The following is a 25,719-nucleotide window of genomic DNA, read 5'->3' on the forward strand; positions in this document are numbered from 1 at the left end:
TTTGGCAATCAACCTTGGCTTCAGGTTTTTAAAACTGCCAAGGAGGGGACAGGTCACTCATCTATGCACTAACAATTGCAAGACTACTCAGGCTGAGGGTGAAACTACAACAGGATTTATTAGCAAAGATGAGATTAGAGTTTCTAAGGTCACAAGTAGCTGGCTGTTTTACCCCATATCATGTACACATTGTCCAGTAGTCCTAACCAAAGGCTGCTTGTGCAAGATGGCACTGTCCCTTCAATGAAAGTCTAGAGATGGTGGCACACTAGTAGACAGTTCACCAGACTGTAACTCATAGTGGCAGCTGGAGATGATCACAGGCTATTGAGGTGACACCACAGCGGTTCACAACAACCAACAGGCTGGACAGCTTAGGATGATGGACTGGATAGTGTTAGATGCAACAGCACCAGGTAGTAGAGGACCAGAAGTGGTTGATAGCTCTCAAAGGTGGGACACAAAGGTGGCTAGTCAACACTGGTCACCAGGAGGTGGTGCCAAAGGAACCAGTGTTATAGCTCTTTGTGACTTGACATGGGCAACAGCAAACAGCTCTTTCTTAGGAGACACTAGGCCCAGGCCGCAGGCACTCCTTGCCCATGATGTCAAAGGCAGGGCCAGAGGCAGATGCAGTGGTCTCTGCAAAGGCCTATAGAAGTCTGGAAGTCTACAAAGAAAGGACTGCAAAGTCAGCGAAGGGTCAAAGGAGGTATTCTGAATCCTCTTCTGAAGCCGTAGATAAATCCTTTTCAGAGGCCATCTGCTGAATGAATCAAGCTGTTTTCTGCTCTTATGTCATTTTCAGGTTTCCTCCCCAAGCTTGATTGCACCATTTTTAAAAAAGATTTATTTATTTATGCATACAAGAACTGGGGTGTAGGCCAGAGGTGCAGAGGGTGAGAGGATTCACAGAGACAGAGAGTGGAACAGAACAGGCAGAAGGGAGCAGTGGGAGAGACAAGAGAGGTCTGCTGCGCCATGTGGATAGCTCCCTGGCTGGCTGGGATGGAACTTGTGCTGCAGAGGCTGCAGATAGCTTCATAGTGCTGTGTACTTAACTCCTTGCGCCACCAGGGAGGCCCTGATTGCACCATTTTTACCTGTTTGATCGGTGCTAGGTAAGCACCAGTTAGCTCACTCCATTTCCACTTCACATAATGGGCTTGCCACCATTCATGGAACTGGAAAGCTTGAAAAGGAAAAACCCTGGGAGACTGTCCAGACATGACCTGCTCTGAGATCAGGGCAGGTTTTTCTGCCCTGTACTCAGGGTAGCCACAGCCATAATGGGCCCCAGACCAGAAGCTTGCTGTACCTGGTGCCCCAAAGGACTGGTTTTAGCAATGCAGGGGTCCGTGCAGCAGCATTGGGGTTGCCCCAGCAGGGCCCAACACTTTCCCTTGTAGCTCCAACAAGGAATTGTGGGGCTCCCTGCAGGTGGCCCAAGTTGAATCAGTGGGCAGGGAGACTCCTGTGCTGTAGGCTCTTTGCTTAGGTGCTCAGATGGCAATGTGTCAAAGCAGTCATGCCCTACTGCTCAAGTGGTGGGACCTCTAACATTTTGAGAGCCTTACTTCTTTGCTTACTTTTACCTCTCCTACTTCCTGTTAAAAGAACAACCAAATAAAGACGGACATTATTGATGAATCTTACTAATTTAGAAGTCTTTTAATATCACTTATGGTAATTTTTTCTTTTTTCTATCCTGGGAATCAGAATTATGACTCTCTTTTCTCCATTGTGACCAGCATACATAAAAATGTATGCATTTCTGGGCCTCCCCGGTGGCGCTGCGGTTGAACACTGGGTTGCGAAGCTGCCCTCAGCCTCTGCAGTGCCGGTTCGATCCCCGGCCATGGGTGAGGGTTCCACATGGCGCACAGACCTCTCCTGCAGCCCACTGCTCCCCTTAGCAGTGTATTTCATCAGTCCGCCTGTTCTGTTCCCTGCTCTGGCTCTGGTGAATTCTCTCACCCTCCGGCGCTTCTGAATGTACCCAATGCTTGTATAAATAAATAAATAACTCTTTCTAAAAAAAAAAGTATGCATTTCTAACCAAAGTGTTTAACATAATAGAGAGATAGATTTCACAGTTTAAAATATAGTTTAAAAGTTAGTGAAGAATACCATTTTAATAATAAATAATAAGGCTAATTTCTTTCTGAAACATTCCCCTTCAACCTACATATGTTTGTAAAATGTATCTTATTTTATGGCAATTTGACTTTTCTAGTTGAAATAGAAACTTAAAACATGGAGTATAACTTCAATTGTGAATTGAAATTTCAATTTAAATCTTTTAAAATATAGGTTAAAATCACATTTACTCTTTCTTTTTTAAAGATTTATTTTTATTATGCATATAAGAACTGGTGTGTAGACGAGAGGTGGAGGGGGGTCGGGGTTGAGAAGATACCCCAGAGACGGAGTGGGGAGAACAGGCAGATCCACTGAAATACACTGCTGAGGGGAGCACGGGGCGAGACAGGAAAGGTCTTCTGTGCCATGTGGGTTAGCTCCCTGGCTGGGATTGAACTCAAGCCACAGTGGCTGTCAACAGCTTGATTACGCTGAGACTTTAACCCCTGTGCCCCCAGGGAGGTCCCTAAAATCACATTTTTTCTTAAACTATCTCTGATATGGAAATCACATTAATTGACTCTTAGCAATCAAGCAAAAAAAAAAAAAATCATTGGAAAATATATTGCTTTTTGGTGATAGAGGGTGAATACATGGGGATTATTTACCTTATTTTGCCTATAAAAATATTAATTACAGATTGATGGTAGTAAGTATCAATTGGATTCTGGGTTAAACAAAAATCTAGCTTATAAGTACGTAGCAGCATTTATTAGTTTATTTTGGGGATAAAGATTTGCCTTAATTAACTGAGGTCAGTAGTGAGTAGACTTCAAGAATAACTGGAACATCAAAATATTTTCTTTTATCTTCTGCATCTATGCTTCATTAAAAAAAAAACTCTCCATATAAACCTTTTCACCTTTTGAACTGTATGTACAAAACTTGGTCTCTAACTTCTGAACTTTGTGTGAATAAAGAGTGCCTGCCATTTCTTTCTCAGATCGGTTTAAATTTTTCCACGAAAGAACTTTGAATAGCCTCTGGGTTAGGCAAAAGTATCATGCTGTAACATGATTGCAGGAATTATGGGGATGGATTAAAGGTAGAGTTGGGCAGTGATAAAGTAGTTGTAGGCAGTTTCTTGAAGAGAGCAAGGGTGGTAGATATGTCATATAGGCAAAAATAGGTCTATGTTTTTGAAAGAATTTTATCTTCAGGTTCTTTTAGACAGGGAAGACTTTTGAACTTTGGAGAACCTCCAGTTAAGGGGAATATCTTCATTTAGAAATTCCTTCCAACCATATTACTAAAATTCTGTTGAGTTGGAGGTCTGGACTGAGTTGGACTAATATCATTGCAGAAAACTGTGGAAAAGAGGTTAGTATGAACCTTTGATTGAAAAGTTGGTCATCCCACTAAAGCACTTGCCCATCAGATTGTAAGTACTAGAAATGTAACTCACTTTGGAAACAGAAGTATGACTGGAATTTACGAAGCTAAAACAAATGGCAATTTGCAGAGGTATTATAGGGAATAACAGAAATATAATTAGTTCTATTAGTAATTACACTTAGTTATCTTGGAAAAATCCATCCTGTTTTTAGAAGAGGCATGTTAAGTCTTGAAAATATATCACATTGTAGTGTCCTGAATTGAAAGTCTGTACTTGCGTCAGTAATTTGCACTGACCATAAAGCCTGTCAACAAGATTAAAGTCTAACACAGACATCGGGAAGACCAGCATTTGAATATGGAATTTGTGTGAGGAAAAATAATTGTAAAGCTGGAACCCTCTAAAAGAGTTGGAAAAGTTGTGGAGACTGTTTGGAGGAGCCCCGTGAAAGTTTAGATTAGAATATCAAGTATTTTTTAGTCTGTCTGATTAATTTCAGGGAAAACAAACCTTTTTTGAATGTTATAATCTTTTTTATTTTGAAGAAAGATGTTAAACCAAAACTAATAGAATTATTTTCCAGATGTTCTAGTAATTTATTGAGTAACCATATATACAATTCAATGAATCCTGATAACTTATTTATTTACAGTAGTAGAACTGTTTCATAATCTCTACCCAGGTGTGATTGACTTGTGGGGGTGTGGGGACTTTCCTGGAAGGACTGTTGGAAAGTTTTGTATTCAGATATGTAATAAATGTTCAATTTATTTGTATCCAGGCCTGCCTTAGAATATATATTCCAGGAGATTTCTTCCATACTGTTTTTATTTATAGTTTCTAAAATACAATATTTATGCATATCAAACAATATGTGTGCTTTAAAAATTATACAGTAAACACTCATGAATCAACCATCCAAAACCCAAAATATTAGCAATTTATCCGTACTATTTCTTTTTTTTTTTTAAAGATTTATTTATTTATACAAGCACTGGGTACAGTCAGAAGCACGGGAGGGTGAGAGAATTCACCAGAGCCAGAGGGGAAAGTAGAGCAGGCAGACTGATGAAGTACACTGCTGAGGGGAGCAGCGGGTGGTAGAAGAGGTCTGCGTGCCATGTGGGACCCTCGCCCGGCTGTCAGGGATCCAACTGGTACTCCAGAGCCTGTGGGCAGCTTCTGCAGAGCCTGTGGGCAGCTTCGCAACCCAGCGCTCAACCGCTGCACCACCAGGGAGGCCCTATCTGTGCTATTTCAACACTAAATTTTATTCCAACATAAATTTATCTTTGTGTGTTTGATTCTTCAACTTATCTTTCTTCTTTACTCCCTTCTCTTTCTTTTCTTTTTTAAAATTAAATCAAGTGGGGCCTCCTTGGTGGTGCAGGGGTTAAGTGTCAGTGATGACTATTGCAACCTGAGTTTGATCCCCCTTGCCAGTAGTGGGGGCTCCTCTCCTGGTGCAGCAGACCTCTCCTGTCTCTACTGCTGCTCCCCTCAGCAGTGTATTTCAATGGATCTGACTGTTGTGCTCCCCACTCTGTCTCTGGTGAATCTCCTCACTCCCCACACCTCTGGCCTGTACCCAGTTCTTGTATGCATAAAAAAATTTAAAAAAAAATTAAATGTTCTCAGGAAACTCTGAGAGTTACCTTTCATTTGTAGGTAATTCCGTTTAACTTCTATTTCAAGGTTGTTGAAGATTTAGAACATAAGGCATTTATATCTTACTATTTTTGATAAAGCTGTAATGTCTTGGGATGATTGACTCTCAGATGCTCATAAAGATTTACTTATCAAGCTGTTAGTTGAGGGAAGTTGGAAATAGAAGTGAGACATAAGTAAGGAAATCATTTTGTTTTAAAAACTTATGATTAATAAAGATGCTTGCTATTTAACATGCCACTTCAGGTTTCTGAAAGAGTGAGTTTCTTCTTTAATTCCTAGAAGAATTAAAAAATTAATATTTGAAAAAATAAAGTAAAATATATTTTAAAAACAACACCTTTTGTATGAGTTCAAGTAATATTTGTTTCCAGTGATTCTCAGTATGTGATCCTCAGACTAACATCAGCATTATCTCAGAATTTGTCCAAATTATGTACATATATCAGTCCTTAAGTGATTCTGATATAGCTAAAGTTTGAAAATCATTGCAATATTGGGCTTTCTTAATTTTAATTAAGTAGCTATGTTGGCATGGTAATTTGGAGTAATGCTGTTTGGGTGTGAGCTTTTGCAAGTAAAAGAAACCCGACTTGAACTAGCTTAAGAAAAAGGGAATTCTGGGCCTCCCTGGTGGCGCAAGGGGTTAAGACATAACCTATGAAGCTATGTGCAGACTCTGCAGCAGTTCAATTCCCTGCCAGGGAGCAACCCACATGATGCAACAGACCACTCCTGACTTGCCCACTGCTCCCCTCAGCAGTGTATTTCAGTCAGTCTGCCTGTTCTGCTCCCCACTCTGTCTCTGGTGAATCCTCTCACCACCCACCCCATCTCTGGCCCGTACCCCAGTTCTTTAATGCATAAATAAATTAAAAAAAAAAAAAAAAAGAGGGCCTCCCCAGTGGCGCAGCGGTTGAGTACTGGGTTGCGAAGCTGCCCGCGGCCTTTGCGGCGCCGGTTCAATCCCCGGCTGCTCCCCGGCCACCAGAGGAGGGTCCCACATGGCGCGCAGACCTCTCCTGCCGCCCGCTGCTCCCCTCAGCAGTGTACTTCGGTCCTTCTGCCTGCTCTGCTCCCCGCTCTGGCTCTGGTGAATTCTCTCACCCTCCTGCGCTTCTGACTGTACCTGGTGCTTGTATAAATAAATAAATACATAAATAAATAAATAAATCTTTAAAAAAAAAAAAAAAAAAGAAAAAGGGAATTCTCAGGCTCCCTTAGCTGGGGTAGAAGATTATTAGGGTAAATGAAAGATTCAAAGCAATAATTATAAGAATCAGGGCCATGGAGCTTGAAACTGCTTACCTTTGCATGGTTTTATCCTGCTTTTAGATTGGGTTGCTGTGCATCCTTGAGAAGGGGGAAAGATGGTCACAGGCAACTCCAGACTCATCCTCTGAGCTTAGCAATTGCAAAAAGAGCTGCTTTTCACCATATCACCAAGCCCACCCCTGAGCTATTATGTTCATGGGAATGAGGGTGAATGACTGCCCTAACCTCGGTCATATGTTTATCTCTGGGAGAAAGAGTAAAAAAGTATCCTATGAACTGACAATGTAGTTCACTATTAGATATCTGGTTGCTTTCAAATAGACTTAACTAATTTTGAAGTAGAGAAATCTGGAGGCTTAGAAAGTATTAGAAAATGGAAGATGCTTAAAAGTGTGTAGTATTATGTTTTTATATTAGAGAGTAGATAACTACTTCATTCCAGTCTTAGGGGACCGTAAAATGGGATTTGATGTTTTGGGTTTATTAGAAAATACAGAGAAATAAAAAATTCAATTTTCTGTCCACAGACAAACACATCTTGGTGAATTTTCTCTGAACATTTCTCGAATATTAATTTTTTGTTTTGATTGGCATTTATATGTTTATAACTTTCTGTTAGGGTAGTAGAAACAATGTCATTCAATATCACCAAGGTTGTACGCTTATTTTTTTTTTAATTTTAGAGAAGTTTTAGAATTCACCGTAAAATTGAGAAGGTAGTACAGAGATTTCCTATATACTTCCTGTCCCTACATGTGCCCTCAACATCCCTGTCACAGTGATACATTCATTACAATTGATGAATCTATATTCCCATGTCATAATCATTCAGAGTCTGAAGGTTGCATTTGGATTTGGACAAATGTATAATTACATGTATTCCTCCAAACCTCCTATAACCACTGATATTTTTACTCTGTAGCTTTGCCTTTTCTAGACTGGCACATAGTTGGAATCCTTTAGTACGTAGCCTTTTAATATTAACTTCTTTCATTTAGCAATAGGCATTTAAGGCTCTGCCATTACTACAGGGCAGGAGAGGGGCCCCCCAGAACCTCCAAACCTGCCCACTCTAAATAGGTTCTGCCACCCACTGCATCAACACAAAACATATGAGACTTTAATGAAAAGGAACTTTAATACAATTAGTAAACAATACAGGAAAGGCAAAGTTTCTAAATCAAGCACCCAAAGTTACCCATCCCCTTGTGGGTAAAAGTCCACCCAAACAGGATTGGCTCAGAGCAAGGCCCCAAAACCTGCCACAAGTCTAAAGTACCCTCCTGCAGGGACCCATGGAAAAGGGTCAGAAACAGCCAGACAAGTCTGGGAGGAAAAGAGCAAATCAAAATCAAGATAAAGCTGCCATTGTTAACCTCTCCACGGGTCTCACCCATGTCTCTTTCACCCAGTCCAGGACCTAGAAGCAAGCAGTTTCTTCACATGTCTCTCTGCTCCATGTGCCTCCTCCAGGTCTCCTTGCTCTCCATCCCACATCCATCTGTCTTTCAGTCTCCTCTATAGCTGCTTCTCCTCCCTGCTCAGCTCCACCCTCCTTTGGGTGGGGTAGGGAACCTGAAACCTCCCCTTTTCCTGGGCACCACCCTGTTATACCATGTCTTTTCATGACTTGATGGTTCGTTTCTTTTTACCATTGAATAAAATTCCATTGTCAGAATGTACCATAGTATATCCATTCATCTACTGAAGGACATGTTGTTTACCTTCAAATTTTGGCCATTAAATTAAAACTGCTGTGAAAATCTGTTCAGATTTTTGTGTGAACATGTTTTCAGCTCCTCTCAGTAAATAGAAAGGAGCATGATTACTGTATCATATGGTAAGAGTACATTTAATTTTTAAGGAAATTGCCAGCACTGTTTCAAAGTGGCTTATTTTGCATTCAAACCAGCAATGAGTGCAAATTATATTAATTTTTAAATCTTTTAGTATATAAGTCAAAATTTCTTAACATACAGCACCACATTAGATATTTTTGTTTATTAAATTTAATTGTTCATTTAGTGGACAAAGACTGGTTATCTAATTTCAATTTTTTGTGTCCTTGATTGCTAATGAGTGCTCTTTTGTTTATTTAGTAAACTATTTATAGTTCCTCTTTTGTGGCTCCCTTCATTTTTAATCCACTTATCTAATAACATCTTAGTGGTTTTCTTCTTAATTTGTATGAATTCCTTAAATGAGTTATTTTTTTTTAGTTTTCTAGTTGGTATTTGTAGTTTTTAAACATAAAAACCTAAATTACTTTATGTATTTAAATTCCATCTGGCTTTTTTATAGCTTATCTTTTTTTTTTTTTTTTTTTTAATTTTCTAGAGGCATGTCTTATTTATTTATTTATTATTTGTTTGTTTGTTTGGTTTATACATGCACTGGGCACAGTCAGAAGCGCGGGAGGGTGAGAGAATTCACCAGAGCCAGAGCGGGGAGCAGAGCAGGCAGAAGGACCGAAGGACACTGCTGAGGGGAGCAGCGGGCGGCAGGAGAGGTCTGCGCGCCATGTGGGACCCTCCTCCGGTGGCGGGGGAGCAGCCGGGGATTGAACCGGCTGCAGAGGCTGCAGGCAGCTTCGCAACCCAGCGCTCAACCGCTGCGCCACCGGGGAGGCCCTAGCTTATCATTTTTAAGCTTAGAAATTCTTTTCCCCTTTCAGAAATCCAATAACTTTTCTTTTGTTTTTGTTACTTTCTTTTGTAGATTATAACTTTTTAAAAAATATTTTATTTTATATAATCATTATATCATTTTTCATTTTTGCACAATTTATGCATTTTCATTTTGGTTATATTCCCTGTACAATACCCACCCCCCTTATTTTGGCCTAATCCCTCCTCTCTTCTCCACTCCCCCCCCCATTAGTGTGTCTCTGGTTTATGGTTGCTTGATTTTTTTCTTTATTATGATTAGCCTTTTTCCTGGTCCCTTATTTAGGTTTTCTAAATTCCTGCTATGAGTGAGATCATCCAATATTTTTCTTTTTCTTTCTGGCTTATTTTGCTGAGCATGATCCCTTCCAGCTCCATCTATGTTGCTGCAAATTGCATAAGTTTATTTTTTTTGATTGCTGAGTAATATTCCATTGTGTATATGTACCACATCTTCTTGATCCAGTCATCCCTTTTTGGGCATTTGGGTTGTTTGCTTAGCTATTGTAAAGAGTGCTGCTATAAACATAGGGGTGCAGGTGCCCTTTTGAATTAATGTTTCTGTGTCCTTTGGGTAGATACCTAGAAGTGGAATTGCTGGATCATATGGAAGCTCTATCTTTAGTAGGTTGAGGAATCTCCACACAGTTTCCCATAGTGGTTGGACCATTTTGCACTCCCACCAGCAGTGCAGGAGAGTTCCTTTTTCTCCACATCCTCGCCAACATTTGTGCTAGTTTTTTTAATATGTGCCATTCTCACTGGTGTAAGATGGTATCTCATTGTAGTTTTGATTTGCATTTCCCTGATGACAAGTGATGTTGAACATTTTTTCATATGTCTGTTGGCCATTTGCATTTCCTCTTTGGAGAAGTTTCTTTTTAGTTCTTCTGCCCATTTTTTGACTGGATTATTTACTTTGTTTTTGCTGAATCTCATCAGCTCTTTGTAGATTTTTGTGATCAGTCCTTTATCATTAGTGTTGTGTGCGAAAATGTTCTCCCAGTCGGTGGGGTTTCTCTTTGTTTTGGTTATTGTCTCCTTTGCTTACAGAAGCTCTTTAATTTGATGTAGTCCCAGCTGTTTATCTTTGTCTTCGCTATCACTGCTTTGGGTGATGTGTCTGTTAAGATGTTTTTGAGGTGCATGTCATGTAGTGTTTCACCTATATTTCCTTCTATATATTTCATGGTTTCAGGTCTTATGTCTAGTTCTTTGTATATTATAACTTTATCTAGAATTTATTTTGCAGTGTGATGTAGGTATAAATGTATTCTTATGATTAAAGCTTTGAATATTTATATAATCTGTATCTTAATATGCAGTTTTTCAAGCTTTTTAGTGATGGTTGTTGATTCATTTTGAGCTTTAAGGATACTGAAAGATGACAAACTTTTGTGATAATGTTTTAGCAATGAACAAAATAATTTGATACATGTAATCTTTCTCATCAGTTAAATGTTTAGATAACATTTCTGATTAACCTTCTGTTAGTTTAGTACAACAAAAGCATTTTTATTTTCTAGAAGTAATATTTTTTCATGAAGAACATTACAGCAGAAATCAGTTTAAACAGTAAGAAGATTCTAGACTCTTCTGACAGTCCAGGATTTTGAAAAAGCCTTGTGCTTTGGCAGAAGCACAGGAGAGGAAGTGTCTGCAACTGCGACATTCTAGAAGCATTCCCAGTGAGTTACTGTAGAGCAGCCAAGAGAACAGTGTTTTTCACTACTGTGTGATTCTGGAAGTATCTGGAAGTTTGCAGCAAACTTGAGGGAGGAGACTTAGGAATACTTCCAAAAAGTCACTGTGGTAATCTATTGAGATTCAAGTCTCAGCAAAGTAGGATTATTTATTTTGGAAAGTAGGGAGTTTTTCAAGGATGGACTTGAACCTGTCAGTTTAGGGGAAGTTATTTGGGGAGAATCAGTGATGGCTGCACAAGAAGAAATAGGATGACAAATCAGAGTAACCAATGGGAGGCTGTTAGTGGGGCAAATTTTACTGTAATGAGAATTTATTCTGTAAGGTAATAATGAGGATATAAAAACCATTTGTGTGGTAGAAGAAGAAAAGTATGTAGAAGCAGGGCATTTGGGAGAGAAAGGCAAAATCTGCTGGTTACCACTGGATAATTGCTTCTACCAGGAGAATCCATTCTAAGAAAAGACACTACCACTGAGGATAGGGAAAAAAAGGATTTGCTTTCAGATCTTAAAAAAGTCCCACAGCTGTGTGCTAGGATTTTTTTTTTATGTAGAACACAGTAGATAAGAGAAAAAACTCAGCACTGTTTTAAATTGACGGTTTTGTTTATTCTTTTCGAGTTACTTTTAAAAAATTAGTTTTAATAAGAAATAATTCATAATCAATTTAATGTTCATGATTCGATGGATTTTAGTACCTTTCACAGAGTTCAGTCACCACAGTCAATTTTAGAATATTTTTATCACCTACAAATCTGCAAATCTTAATTGAACTTATTTAAGGACTTAAATTCACATAGGGAATAGACGAAACAGGTTAGAAATTTAAATCAGAACAAGTTAGGAACAAGTTAGGAATTTTAATCAGAAAGCTCTGAAATTTTTTTTTTTCTTTAAAACATTCTAAAAACTTTAGAATATATTTTGGTAGTAATTAAGTTACTTTTAAAAAGTGGTGTATTTTTATGGGAAATTGATGGGTTAGATTTCCATCACAGAAAAAACAATTTTTCAGACTGTGTGAAAAACTCTGGTTGGGTTTTGAAGTATAAATTATCAGATGATAACAAACATGTATATTTCTCTTTACTGTGAAATAACAAATCAGTATAGTTATATGAAAATAAAATAAGTACTTGTTAAATTATTTGACAAGAGTATTAAATCAATTTTCAAGAGTTCCAATAGTTCTGTAAGCCATCTTGGGGTTTACTTACATCTTGTTCATAAAAAATAGATTAGGAACTTTCACTGCATTTTTTTTTTCTTTTTCTTTTTTTGATGATGGCCATATTTCTCTTGTAGGTGTGTGAACCTGGAAAATTAAGTTGTTCAAGATGATCTGGTGTACTTTAATTATAGGGATTCTACTTCCCCAGTCTTTGGCTCATCCAGGCTTTTTTACTTCCATTGGTAAGTTAACTATTTTTTGGTTTATGTTTTTACATTTAAGATTTTCCATTTTTAAATGTTTTTAAAAGCAGTAAAAACAAAGAATAGTCCCTGACCCTCAAAAAAACTCTAAAATTCATTTTTTTAATTTTTTCTTTTTTACAAAAGCAATAATGTCTCCATTTAGAAACTTGCAAAAATTTAGAAAATATACCAAAGAAAATTCTTGATCATGGGTTTACCTAGAAAATATTTTATACTGAAACTTTTTTTTATTGCACAAATAAACAAATACATTGTGCATTATTTTGTAACTCTTTCCATTTAAGAATCTACTATGAACACAATTTTTTTTCCCTTATGCCATCATTTTTAAAGCAACTTTGAAAGTATTGCAAAAATAGTAGTCTGGCTAAAGGAGGAAAAATACAACTACATAAATGTAAGACTTCTGCATGTCCTTTTTACCTCAGAAATATCCCTCATAATTTGATATGTATCATTTACAATTTTGTATATGCATATTCCAGCTACCTTAAATGAGAAGTTTTCCTTCATCCACTTGACCATTTTCACCCTTGTGTGATTGTAGACCTAAGTATAAAACACAGTATTATATTTATAATATGTAACTTCTGGATATGAAGTGGTGAGCCTTCTCATCCAATTATACGTTACTATATATAGATTATTTGAACTTCGATTGTGAAGTATTCTTTTTGTTAGTGTGGTTTTGTTTAATTGAATAAAAATTTACTTCTAATTAGTGTCAAAAGCAAAAGATGAGGGGGAAAGTAAGAAAAACATTGACCCATGGAAAGCAGTGTTTTGTAATTTAAGAATACATTTTTAGAGGAAGAGGCAATCTGCTAATATACTCCTAGCTCGCAAAATTAAGTAGTTTGAAAACTAGAATGAGAACACATAATTAGAAATGTTTTTGGCTTTATTTTTATTTATCTGGTTATGAAAAGATGCTCTCTTCAACATATTTATGCCAGTTAAATCCTCTCATAGGGTGAAGTATTCTGCAGGAATTATCTTGATGATCATAGATATTTGATAATCTTCTTCCCTTTTTCTAGGTCAGATGACTGATTTGATCCATACTGAGAAAGATCTGGTGACTTCCCTGAAAGACTATATTAAAGCAGAAGAGGAAAAATTAGAACAAATAAAAAAGTAAGCAGAGTGTTTTACTTATTATGACTTTGAATCCACCAGTATATTTTCTTGCTAGAGTTAAAACAATCTTGAGTAGAGAAATGAAAGCCATTTGCCAGTCTTACAAAGCCAGCTGAAATGACTAAAATAGAACCACAGAAGAGTTAGTCCCAGGCCAGAAGTTTCTAGGTACTATGTGTAAAATTTTGATGTTGATTTGATTAAGTGAACATGTAACAGAATTTGGCTAATTTGTAGTTGGTAAAATAAATTATTTGCCTTTAAGAACCTATGGGGAAATTAATTTTTAGACTCACATTAGAGAGACTCAATGGCAACTTTTACTAAATAAGGAGGTTCCATTTACTGTAACCATTTGGGAAAAACAAAACGAAAACAAAAAGTTGTGTAAAGTCGTGTAGTTATATTTTGATTCTGCTAAGCTAGATTTTTTCCATGAGTCTTGCTTCTTAAAAAACCTTTATAATTTTCAAATCAAATTTTTTTGATTTGCCATTTATTTGTAAAACTATAAAAATTTGGTATTACAACCTCACACCTAAACATGTGTGCATACTTTACTCACCCTCCACTGAAGCTCTCCAGTGCCTGTACACTATCACTTTACCCCTTTGCTCCTCTGCTCTGCCCTGCCCCACCCCCTTCCCTCTGATAACCATATGGAGTCTAAGAATAATTTTTGTTACGTTTTTCAGTTTGTTTTCTTTGGTTATTTATATTCCTCAAATGAGTGAAACCATCCATAAATGTTTTTCACTTTCTGAGCAAAAATACATTGTTTACTCTTTTTTGTATTTTTTTTTTTAATTTTTAAAGATTTATTTTATTTATAAAAGAATCGGGGTACAGGCCAGATTCGCAGGAAGGTGAGAGGACTCACCAGAGACAGAGCAGGGAAGAGAAAAGGCAGACTGACGAAATACACTGCTGAGGGGAGCAGTGGGCGCGACAGGAGAGGTCTGCCACCCATGTGGTACCCTCACAGGCTGGCCAGGATGGAACAGGTGCTGCAGAGGCTGTGGACAGCTTCACAGCGCTGCGCTCAGCTGCCTACACCACCAGGGGAGACCCTCCTCTTTTTTTTTTTTAAATAGCTGAGTAGTATTCCACTGAGTGCATAAACACTACAATTTCTTTATCCTAACATCTGTTGATGAGCATGTAGTTTGACTCCATGTTTTGGCTATTTGAATTAAATCTTTATAATTTTACTTAAAAAATTATAATTTTACATATAGTTTTAAGTCAAAACCTCTAATTTTTTTAATGCTTTACTCAGTTGTGTTTTTTTTTTTTATATTAAGTGTATGAATACTTCATCTTTATGTCTCACATGTATAGATGGGCAGAGAAGTTGGATCGACTAACTAGTACAGCAACAAAAGATCCAGAAGGGTTTGTTGGGCACCCTGTAAATGCATTCAAGTTAATGAAACGACTAAACACTGAGTGGAGTGAGTTGGAGAATTTGGTCCTCAAGGATATGTCAGATGGTAAGTCAGATGAATAGGCTAATATACAAAAAAAAGCAATATTGCTACCAGCTATGGAAATGCCATAATTAATGATACAGTTCTCAGAATATCATGTGTTCAGTGTTGTAACTCAGTTATTGCTGGAGTTTGTTTGGTTTGATAGGGGTAAATTTAGTCTAGATCCTGAATTCTTTGATTTAAAAAAAATGCATAAAAACTGGAAACAAGTAAAAATGACTTTACTGTCAAAAAAGTAATTTCTGCTGTTGGTGACTAATAGTGGTGCTTTTTAATTTTGAAATCTACAGAAGTGAATTGATTATTTGGCATATAGCCTCACTTCTGAAGGTATATATTTTCACTTTAGGATTACCTTCAAGCTTTAAAAACTTATGGTTAAGTCTTTATTTTCGAATCAGTTTTTAAGGTACTGCTTGTTGGTACTATTAGGAAAAGTGTTAGCTATGCTCTACACAGTATTTTGAGTAAATAAAATTAAAATTTAAAAACAGGTTGTAAACAGTAACAGTGAATGTTTTTCAAATTGAGACAATGAAGTTGTACCTGGAATACTGAGGTATTTTAGATGTTTTAATAACAGACACAGAAAATAGCCTGGAATCTATAATGAAGGAAAGCTTAGTACATAGTAGATATTCAAATACATACTAAATGATTCAAAGTTGCCAAAAAAAAAAGGGAGAGAACAGAACCATCTGTGTAGATGAAATATTCCAAAGGGTGCTTACAAGTGTTAATGAGCAGTAAACTAAACAATTATGCATAGTACAAGAAACTTTGAAAAATTGAGGCAAGCATTTGAATGCTTCTTTATGATGAGCAGGAAATACTAGTGGTTATTCTCCTTTATAACATGAGAACTTTTTTTTTTAATCATTGTTCATTTGTAAACAATGTTTGCTTCCCCCCTCCCCTCAGGTGTAGTCCCCCCACAGAATTTCCTTCACCAGTCCACCATCACCACAGTGCCCTGTGCTCCTAACATGTGAACATTTTTTTTTAAAGATTGATTTATGTATACAAAAACTGTGGTACAGGCCAGAGGTGCAGGGGTTGAGAGGATTCACCAGAGACAGAGTGGGGAGCAGAACAGGCAGATTGACAGAAATACACTGCTGAGGGGAGCAGTGGGTGAGTCAGGAGAGGTCTGCTGCGCCATGTGGGTAGCTCCCTGGCTGGGGATAGAATTTATGCTGCAGTGGTTGCGGATAGCTTCATAGGTTGCGTCTTAACCCCTTGCGCCACCAGGGGGAGAACCACATGAGAACATTTTTAAGGCCATGTATGTATGTGTATGTATACATACACACAGTTATTCTGAAGTAATAAATCATATGACACTGGCATTTTAATCTGTGCTAATCATTCCATAATGCTATCATACACACATGCACACTTTTTTTTTTTTTTTAGGGACGATTTAAACAGCAGGTTGGATTTTATTTTGGGGCATATAAAACATTTCCACTTTTTGTAAAACTTTGTTGTAAAATTCCATGTGGTTATTATGACTGAGAGTTGGTCTTAAAATAAAAAAAATATGAACATTAGCCCTCTTCCAGCTGGTTGTTCATTTGCACATTTCCATTAACCTAAAATACCTGATGTTTTGCTGACCAAGATACACATAGTAGATTATAAGCAAATGAGAGGGAGAAGTCTCAAATCTGTTTTATTGCTAATTATGACATATTAAAAATTTAAGTTTTTTGGTCATTTTGGCTTAAGTAGTATTTAGCATCTATCTTCCTTAGAATTTTGCTATATTTTATATAAAACCTTAAGATTAGGTTTTTGTAGAACAAGTCTTGATTGATGAACCCTACATTCAATAATTAAACAGATCTAAATGTATTTTAATAAATTACATTACCCATGATTTAAAATAAATAATTGATATTTTTTTCCCTTGAAGAATTTCACCAAGTTACGTATTTACATATGTATATAGTATGTGGCATATGGAAGGAGAAAACAGAATTTAAGACATTTTACTGAACATTTGAAAATATGAATGGTTGCCATTGTCATTTTCAAATCCGTTAATGCATTTGTCATGACTAATGAAGACTATGTTGTGTAACTAAAATCTCTATTATGTTAGTTGGCCTTTACCTACTAATGTAGACAATTTATGTAATTACTTCAGATTACTTAAGCAACATTAGAAAGGGATTTTTCAAGATGGAGTGAATTAGAGCTATGGCAAATCTCATTGAGTTGTTAATTTTGTCTTGTTGAGCATGTAAAACTTTCATGATATGGAGGGAAACTGAAAAAATTTTTGAAAAATTTAAAAGTTTTTTTCTTTTTGTTTCAAGGTTTTATCTCTAACCTAACTATTCAAAGACAGTACTTCCCTAATGATGAAGATCAGGTTGGGGCAGCCAAAGCTCTGTTGCGTCTGCAGGACACCTATAATTTGGATACAGATACCATCTCAAAGGGTAATCTTCCAGGTAAGATTTTTTTCTATTCTATAAAATACCCATCACCTGGCTTACTTCTTCAGTTCATTAGGACAGTGTTAATGTAAAAAAGGTATTTGTATTTTAACATTTTTAACTTTTGTCCTCAAAGGCTATGAGACAAACAGTCCTCCCTTTTGCTAGGACTTAATAGAGGTGGATAGGCATTTAGCTTGTTGCTATGGGAGCTTATAATTACAGGGGCTGACTTAAGTAAGCAACTTTAGCCTGTGGAAAAGAAAATGCTTTTCCAAATTCTTTTATAACACCCAATGTAGGCAAAATTATAAGGGAATTAATAAATTTTACAAACCAAGGCACAGTGGTCATGTATAAAGTGTTTTGCAGTATGGAACATCGTACTTTATGACCTATTTGTAGCAAAACCCTTTTTTTAAAGTTATAGCTAATTTCATGATAATTCACTTTAAATATTTTTACTGTATAAAAAAATGTCAGAGTTATAGCCAACTTTAAATGTGGCGTTTACTGGCATTAAGTATATTCATGTTGTTGTGCAGCCATAACCATTCACTATCCACCTCCTTTTCATCCTTTAGCACACCATTCCCTACCTTCCCCAACCCCTGGCGACCAACATTTGAATTTCTCTGTGATTTTGACTAAGTACCGTATAAGTGGAATCATACAGAATTTGTCATTTTGTGACTTGTTTCAGTTAGCATAACGTCCTCAGGATCATGCATGTTATAGAATGTCAGAATTTCATTCCCTTTTTGGAGACTGAATAATAATCCACAATATGTATAAACACATTTTATTTATCCATCTGTTGATAGACATTTGAGTTGCTTCCACATTTTAGCTTTTATTCTGGATTACAGCATCATTTCATATATATATTTAATAAACGCCAACTATATGTTATTTGTGGTGCTTTCTTATGACACGGTATGAATGCCTGAATAGGACACAATAGGAGCACATAGATGGAGATTTAAGGAACACTTCTATAGTAGACATATGTCCTGCTATCAAATAGCTTGTCACTCAGTTGCTTCCCATGAGGAGGGGGCTACTACTGTGGCCCTCATCAGGGAGGAGGGGGAGGGGAGGGGGAAGGGGAGGGGCAGGGCAACGGGAGGAGGGGAGGGGGAAGGGAAGAAGGGAGAGTAGACAAGTACACCTCTAGGTGGTGCTGCGGGCAAGGCAGAGGCCCGCCGCTGTGTATATGGGTTAGCTCCCTGGCCGGGGATTGAACTCAGGCCGCTGTCACTGGCACAGGCTGATAGCGCTGAGCCTTAACCCCCTAGGCCACAAGGGAGGCCCTTCCACGGTTGTGTTTAACCAGGTTTAAGGGTTTTGAGAACTTACCACCGCGCAGAAGCAGCTGGCTTGAGTTAACCAACATTTTCAAACAGTTGTGCCACACTGAAAAGTTTTTTTTTTTTCCATTCTCCCAGTTTTATTTTTTTATAATAAATTTTATTTTTATATTCCCCATACAATTGCAACCCCCTTATTTTGACCTCAACCCCTCCCCTCCCGCCCCCTACCCTCCATAGAATATCTCTGGTTCATAGTTTTTTGTTGATTTTGATTTTCACTCTCTTATAGTTATTCATTTTCCTGGTCCCTTATTTAAGTTTTCTAGATTCCTGCTATGAGTGAGACCATCCAGTATTTTTCTTTTTCTTTCTGGCTTATTTCGCTGAGCGTGATCCCTTCCAGCGCCATCCATGTTGCTGCAAATTGCATCACACTGAAAAGTTATAAATGTAACTTTAAATCAATAAAATCCAGCTCAAAGTGGAAAAAAGTCAAACCTCTCAGTCTCTGATCTGGTGACTGCCTCTAGGATTTATACAGCTTCATCCTTTACTTACCTCTGTGGGTTCCAAGTTCTTTTTTGGTTTTGGCTCAGAGATATTTACTTTAATTCTTGTGATCTTGGCTATAATATAAGTGGATAATTGCTACATTTTATCCAGTATCAGAAGTATCTCCCCACCCCCAGAATATCTGCTCCAGAAATAATTGTTACTTAATATGAACCATAAACCAAAAACAACATAAAGTACTCAAACACTTACAATCTCCCAAGTAACTCATCAGATTTACTGTTTATAAAGATGGAAGATACATAGTTGCTATCATTCTGCACATATTCCAAATTACATATTTTTACATTTATCTTTCCACATTTCTTTTCCTGTTTGTTACGAAGGTAGTAGTACATTATTTGAAAAGGTGAAAAATATTTCAGAAACAATTCACTTGCAATCTGTTTCCCAGGATAACAGTTAAACATTTTGACATGCTTCTGTCTAGATTTTTCTAGCTTTCCTATTGTCTTAGAAATTGGCATTTGAAATTGTCATAGTAAAAAATACTGTTATGTTGACATTCCTGTCTATACATTTCCTTGCTTTTAGTTTACTAGTTATAGCTATGTTAGGCTTGGCTTTAGAAATTTTTTATAGATGTCTCCTCCCCAAACTCTAGTATTATTTTTTCTATTCAATTTAACTATAAACTATTAAAATATAAACTTTTTTTCTTACTGCCGAATATCTTAAAGTTACACATTTACTATTCCCTCCCCCTGTTAAATTCCCCTATTTTATGGTATAATATTTGGGATGTAAACTTCTGGAGTCATATTGTGCAGATTCCAAGCTTGAGTACAGTAGGTAACCTCTCTAGTTTTTCATCTGGATGCTTTGAGGATTAAATAAGTGGCTTTGCTTGGTACATAGAAAGACTTAAATAAATGTAGGCTATTAAAATATATTTCTTCCTGGTTGTTTCAAGTTCATATTTCTTCAATGATTAATGATGCAAAATCTTTTCTGAATGTTTTAGATTTCTGTTTATAGTTTATCTCATGTGAACTATCAGATACATCCTTTTCTTTAGAACAAGTTCACATACTAGCACCAAAAGCACCACTGATAAGTAGGACTTCATTAAAATGAAAACTTCTGTGTTTCAAGGTATAGCATTAAGCCATCCCACAAAATGAGAAAAAAAAATTGAAAATCACTTCTGATAAGGGGTTTGTATCCAGAATATAGAGAATTCTAATAATCAGCAATAAAAGGACAAATAGGTTTTTAAATAGGTAGAGAATTTGCATAGACATTTTTCCATAGAAGATATTAGTGGGCAATACGCCCATGAAAAGATGCTAAACATAATCATCAGGGAAAGGCAATCAAGACCACACTAAAATACTACTTCGTACTCACCAGTATGACTGTAATAAAAAAGACGTATGATAAGTAGTGGTGAGAATATATAGAAATTGGAATCCTCATACATGCTGGTTGGCCGCTTTGGAACAAACAGTTTGGCACTGTCTGAAAATACTAAGTCTAGGACCCTATAATTCTACTGCTACATGTGTGCTCAAGGGTATTGAAAATATGTCCACACAGAAACTTGTACAAATGTTCATAGTATTTTTCATAAAAGCTAAAAAGGTAGAAACTCAAATGTCCATCAATTAAAAACAAAATTTGGCAATAAAAAGGAAGCCCCAACAGGGACGAAACTTGAAAACATGTTTTTTTTTTTGTTTTTTTAAATTTTTTTTTAAAAGATTTATTTATTATTTATTTATATAAGCACTGGGTACAGTCAGAAGCACGGGAGGGTGAGAGAATTCACCAGAGCCAGAGTGGGGAACAGAACAGGCAGACTGACGAAGAAATACACTGCTGAGGGGAGCAGCGGGCACGGCAGGAGAGTTCTGTCGCGCCATGTGGAACCCTCGGGTGGCCGGGGATTGAACAGGCACTACTGAGGCTGCGGGCAGCCTCGCAGCCCAGTGCTCAACCGCTGCGCCACCAGGGGAGGCCCAAAACTTGAAAACATGTTTAATGAAAGTGGTTAGTCACAAAAGTCCATTTATATGAAATAACCAGATAAGCAAATCTATAGATATAGAAGGATCAGTGGTTGTCTCAGGTTGAGGCAGGGAGAGGGAATTAATGATAGTAATGGCTAATTGATTATAGGGTTTCTTCTTGAGGTGATGAAAATGTTCTCAAAAAAGATTATAGTGATGGTTGAACAACTCTGAATGTACTAAAAATTATTATATTTAACTGGGTGAACTTTTTGATATGTATCATTAATGCTATTGGAAAGGGTAAGGGAAACAATTAACAGTTTTGCCTCTTCCTGTCCATCTCTTTGCCCAGATTGTTAGAAATAAGATGCAATTATACATTCCTTAATGACATTTTAGTCAATGTTAGACCACATATATGGACAGTGGTCCCAGTAGGCTCAGTGTAGTACACTATACCACCCAGGTTTCTATAATTGCACTCTGACATTCACATAACAAAATCGTCTGACACTATGTTTTTCATAACTTACCTCTATATATATAACTATCTCACACAGCGATTCCTGTTAGAAAATAGCATTTTTCAACTTAATTGATGTTTCATTTTGATATATGATAATTTAAGTCTTGGGTTCTTTTGGGTCACTTATTGTCAGCTGTTTGATTCTTGTCATGTTTCATTACTTTGTAAACTTAGGATAATTCTGGCTTTTCTTACCTCAGAGGGTTGTTGTGAAGTTCATATGAATGTGATAAAACTTTGAGAACTCTATAGTCTTAAATAACTATGTATAGTATTAAGATTGTCAAAGTTCCCTCTATTTTCTTTTCATAGGAGTAAAATATAAATCTTTTCTAACTGTTGAGGACTGTTTTGAGTTGGGCAAAGTAGCCTATACAGAAGCAGATTATTACCATACGGAACTGTGGATGGAACAAGCTCTAAGGCAGCTGGATGAAGGCGAGGTTTCTACCATTGATAAAGTCTCTGTTCTAGATTATTTGAGCTATGCTGTGTATCAACAAGGAGACCTGGATAAAGCCCTTTTCCTCACAAAGAAACTTCTTGAACTAGGTATGTTAACTGGGCCTAATTCAAGGTTATAGATACACTGAGTAATACTGTGTTTGAGTATGTGCAGTCAGATAACTTTTGTATTTGTTAGACATATATTATCTTTTTTTTTTTTTTTTATAATTCCTTTTTTGGGTGAGTATAGAAGAGCTGGGGTACAGGCCAGCAAGTGAGAGAATTCACCAGAGACAGAATGGGGAGCAGAACAGGCACATTTACTCAAGTACACTGCTAAGGCTAGTAAGCAAGACAGGAGAGGTCTGCTGAGCCATATGTGGGTTAACTTCCTGGCCACCAGGAAGGCCCCCGTTGTCTTTTTTTTTTTAATCCTCTATGTAAGTGCCTACTGATTTTTCTCACCAGAACCACTCTATTAAATGGCACTCATTTTTCAGTGTCTGTTTGCTTTTCACATTTATGAATTTCAAAATTGTACCTAACTCACCAGTCAAAAATATTTTTTTACCATGTTGTCATATTAAAATTAACCTGTTTCCATTGAAGGGTATTTTTGGTTCATTGTATTTCATATGAAAAATGAAGTGATTTGAAATAGACTGAAAATAATTGTCATATTAGAAGAGTAATATGAGGATTTTATGTCTAGTATTTTGAGTAGTGTTTTTCTATAAGTATGATTAAGAGACCATGTGTAGCAGAATTACTTATATAGGTATTAGAAATAAAAATTACCCGATCTTCACCTCAGTTGTCTTAAATGAGAATCTCTCGAGGTAGAGTAGTGTACTAATAAACTCAGGTGGCCTTTAATTTATATGAACCTTTAAAATTTAATTTTTATGAATAAGTAAATGTCTATATGGTAGAAGAATTGAACAGTTTAAAAATTAGTTATCTAAAAATGAACTTATGATAATTAGGTTATTTTGTTGAGTGAATTGAGATATTAGTTTAATTTCAGTTATCTATCATAAATTACAATATTTTTTCTCCTTAAAAAACTTTGAACTCAAATTTATACCTATACTTTTCCTTTTCCTTTTCCAAAATTAGGCTTATATTGTATACCACAACATATATTGTGAGCAGTTCCTCAAAGACAAATATTCTATAAATGTAAGACTAGAATTTCCAAACACTTTAATGTCATAAGTGAAATTTCTGTGTACCAGTCTGCCTTTTTAAATTTGTGTGTGTACGTGTGGGTTGTTTGGATTTTTTTTCCTCCCAAATGGGAGGAGAAGTATTCTTTTCCTCCGCTAAAAGATAGCTAAAAATTATGACTAGCAATTTGGAGGTAGTTAGTGGAAACTGGTTGATTTGAAAATTGTATCTTTAGTTTCTTTCTTCTTCCTCACTTGGAATCTGGTGACTAAAATTTACTCAGCCTTAAGAAGTAAGGCTGTATTCTGCATTTATAACCTATCTGTGGTAAAGATTTCCTTTGAACTGTATGCTCTCTCTTCCCTATGATAATTACATTTCAGTCTCAGAAAAATCTTTTCATTGCTTAAAATAGGTAATGTTTAAAAAATGTATTTGACATCAAATTGATCATAGTGCCTTTGGCGGTTACTAAGTTCTCAAAGTAAACAATAATTGCTAATTTGAAATAAATGCTTGTTTCTATTCTTTAAAACTCTTTTTATATAGGGTGACTTTCCTGATTTATTTCAGGCAGTAACTGTTTTACACTTGTTTTGGTATAATTTTTATTCTTTCTCTCAAAAGCATCCTGCTTTAGAAGATAAATCACATGATATCCTATTTTTATATATTGCATTCAGATGCTTGAATCACTGTAAACTTATGGACATGCTTTCTTTCTCTTCTGATAGATCCTGAACATCAGAGAGCTAATGGTAACTTAAAGTATTTTGAGTATATTATGGCTAAAGAAAAAGATGACAATAAGTCTGCTTCAGATGATCAAGCTAATCAGAAAACCACGCTGAAGAAAAAAGGGGTTGCTGTGGATTACCTGCCAGAGAGACAGAAGTACGAAATGCTGTGCCGTGGGGAGGGTATCAAAATGGTAAAGTGGAAAAGCCAATTGCATGTGTGCGAACGTGTGTGTATGTGTTTTTATATATGTCTACAGAGAATCAGAGTTTTTATATTTAATTCTACATATTTTCAGAAAAATCAGAATTACTGCATTATTATAGTATACCACATCATCTTATTGTGGATATCACATTTAATACATACTCCAGCTTTAGTAAAACAAAGCTTTTAAGTCATACCACTGGTGGTAATAATACCCTTTTTATAGATTCAAAGCAATTGTCAAGGTGAAAGATCAGATAAGGAAAGTGTAATTTTTTCTTATTTCCTAATGCAAAGGACATTTTTAGTAGCCTTAAGAGAAATCAATACCATGCTAATCATCCTGTGAAACAATGGTTTCAGGGCCTCCCTTGTGGCGCAGCGGTTGAGCGCTGGGTTGCAAAGCTGCCCACAGCCTCAGCAACACCGGCTCGATCCCCAGCCACCGGCGAGGGTCCCACATGGCGCACAGACCTCTCCTGCCGCCCGCTGCTCCCCTCAGCAGTGTACTTCGATCCTTCTGCCTGTTCTGTTCCCTGCTCTGGTGAATTCTCTCACCCTCCCCGCACTTCTGACTGTACCCAGTGCTTATATAAATAAATAAATAAATAAATAAATAAATAAATAAATCCTTTAAAAAAAAAGAAACAATGGTTTCATCTATTACAATAATCTTTTAAAATGTTGTTTGCATTCAACCTTTACAAGATTGCTCAGTGTGAAATACTTTATTCTATTTAAGAAATACTAAAAATACAGAAAAAATTAACAAAATTTTGATATTTGTTAAAATACTCAATGTGCTGTATCTCTCCCTCATAAATAAGTCGGTATCAGTGCTTCAGGATGTTAATAGGGCAGAACCAAAATAGTTCAAGTCGGAAGAATGTATGGCCTTGGGACTTTTCAGAGCCTTTTTAATGACAACGTGTAGTGTGGATATGATATACATTGTTTAACTTATCATGGAACCTTTTATAAAAAAAGAATATCATGTAGTATTGGCATTTAGTTGGAAGGAACTAGTGAATTTGAAGTACTTTTTAAGTGTAAACATTTGAATAGTGTTTAACTTTATCAAGCTCAGCTTTACATTTTGATAGTAATGACAAGTGTTAAGAGTCTAACCCAACAGCAAAGAGCAAATTTAGACTATGATGACAATTATGATAGCTAAATTCATGGGCTCTGGAGAAAACATGCTTACTTTTGCTTTGAGAACTTGAGTAAAATAAGGATAGTTAACACTTTTAGACTCAGAAAACTTTTCCAGTATGTATCTTTTGGTGATAAAACATTATCATACCTAAAAACATTTAGAGTAGTTCATATAAATTCTGTAAACTCCAATAGTGTTCAAATTTTCAATAGTAAGCTGAATTTTTAGATTGTTTTTAGTAAGTCTACCAGTTCATTGATGGCACACATATCAACTCTGCCCAAGATTGAAGGAATATCCTTTTTCTCAGAATAATTAAAT

The 25,719-nt window shown here is 36.4% G+C and overlaps 1 protein-coding gene across 2 annotated transcripts in view; it reads left to right on the forward strand.

Moving 5' to 3' along the window:
• Nucleotides 1–25,719, forward strand: part of P4HA1 (prolyl 4-hydroxylase subunit alpha 1) — a 75,065-nt gene that overhangs the window by 6,628 nt on the left and 42,718 nt on the right. For both annotated transcript variants that reach the window (XM_054690727.1, XM_037497945.2), the window contains exons 2-7: nt 12,099–12,206; nt 13,271–13,367; nt 14,712–14,863; nt 17,188–17,325; nt 21,990–22,229; nt 24,029–24,225. In XM_054690727.1, coding sequence (XP_054546702.1) covers nt 12,131–12,206; nt 13,271–13,367; nt 14,712–14,863; nt 17,188–17,325; nt 21,990–22,229; nt 24,029–24,225 — 900 coding nt within the window. In that variant the 5' untranslated portion in view covers nt 12,099–12,130. The remainder of the gene's footprint in view (nt 1–12,098; nt 12,207–13,270; nt 13,368–14,711; nt 14,864–17,187; nt 17,326–21,989; nt 22,230–24,028; nt 24,226–25,719) is intronic.

This window comes from Talpa occidentalis, unplaced genomic scaffold (assembly GCF_014898055.3).
Source record: "Talpa occidentalis isolate TD23 unplaced genomic scaffold, MPIMG_talOcc4v2.1 talOcc4.8, whole genome shotgun sequence".
Classification (NCBI taxonomy): Eukaryota; Metazoa; Chordata; class Mammalia; order Eulipotyphla; family Talpidae; genus Talpa; species Talpa occidentalis.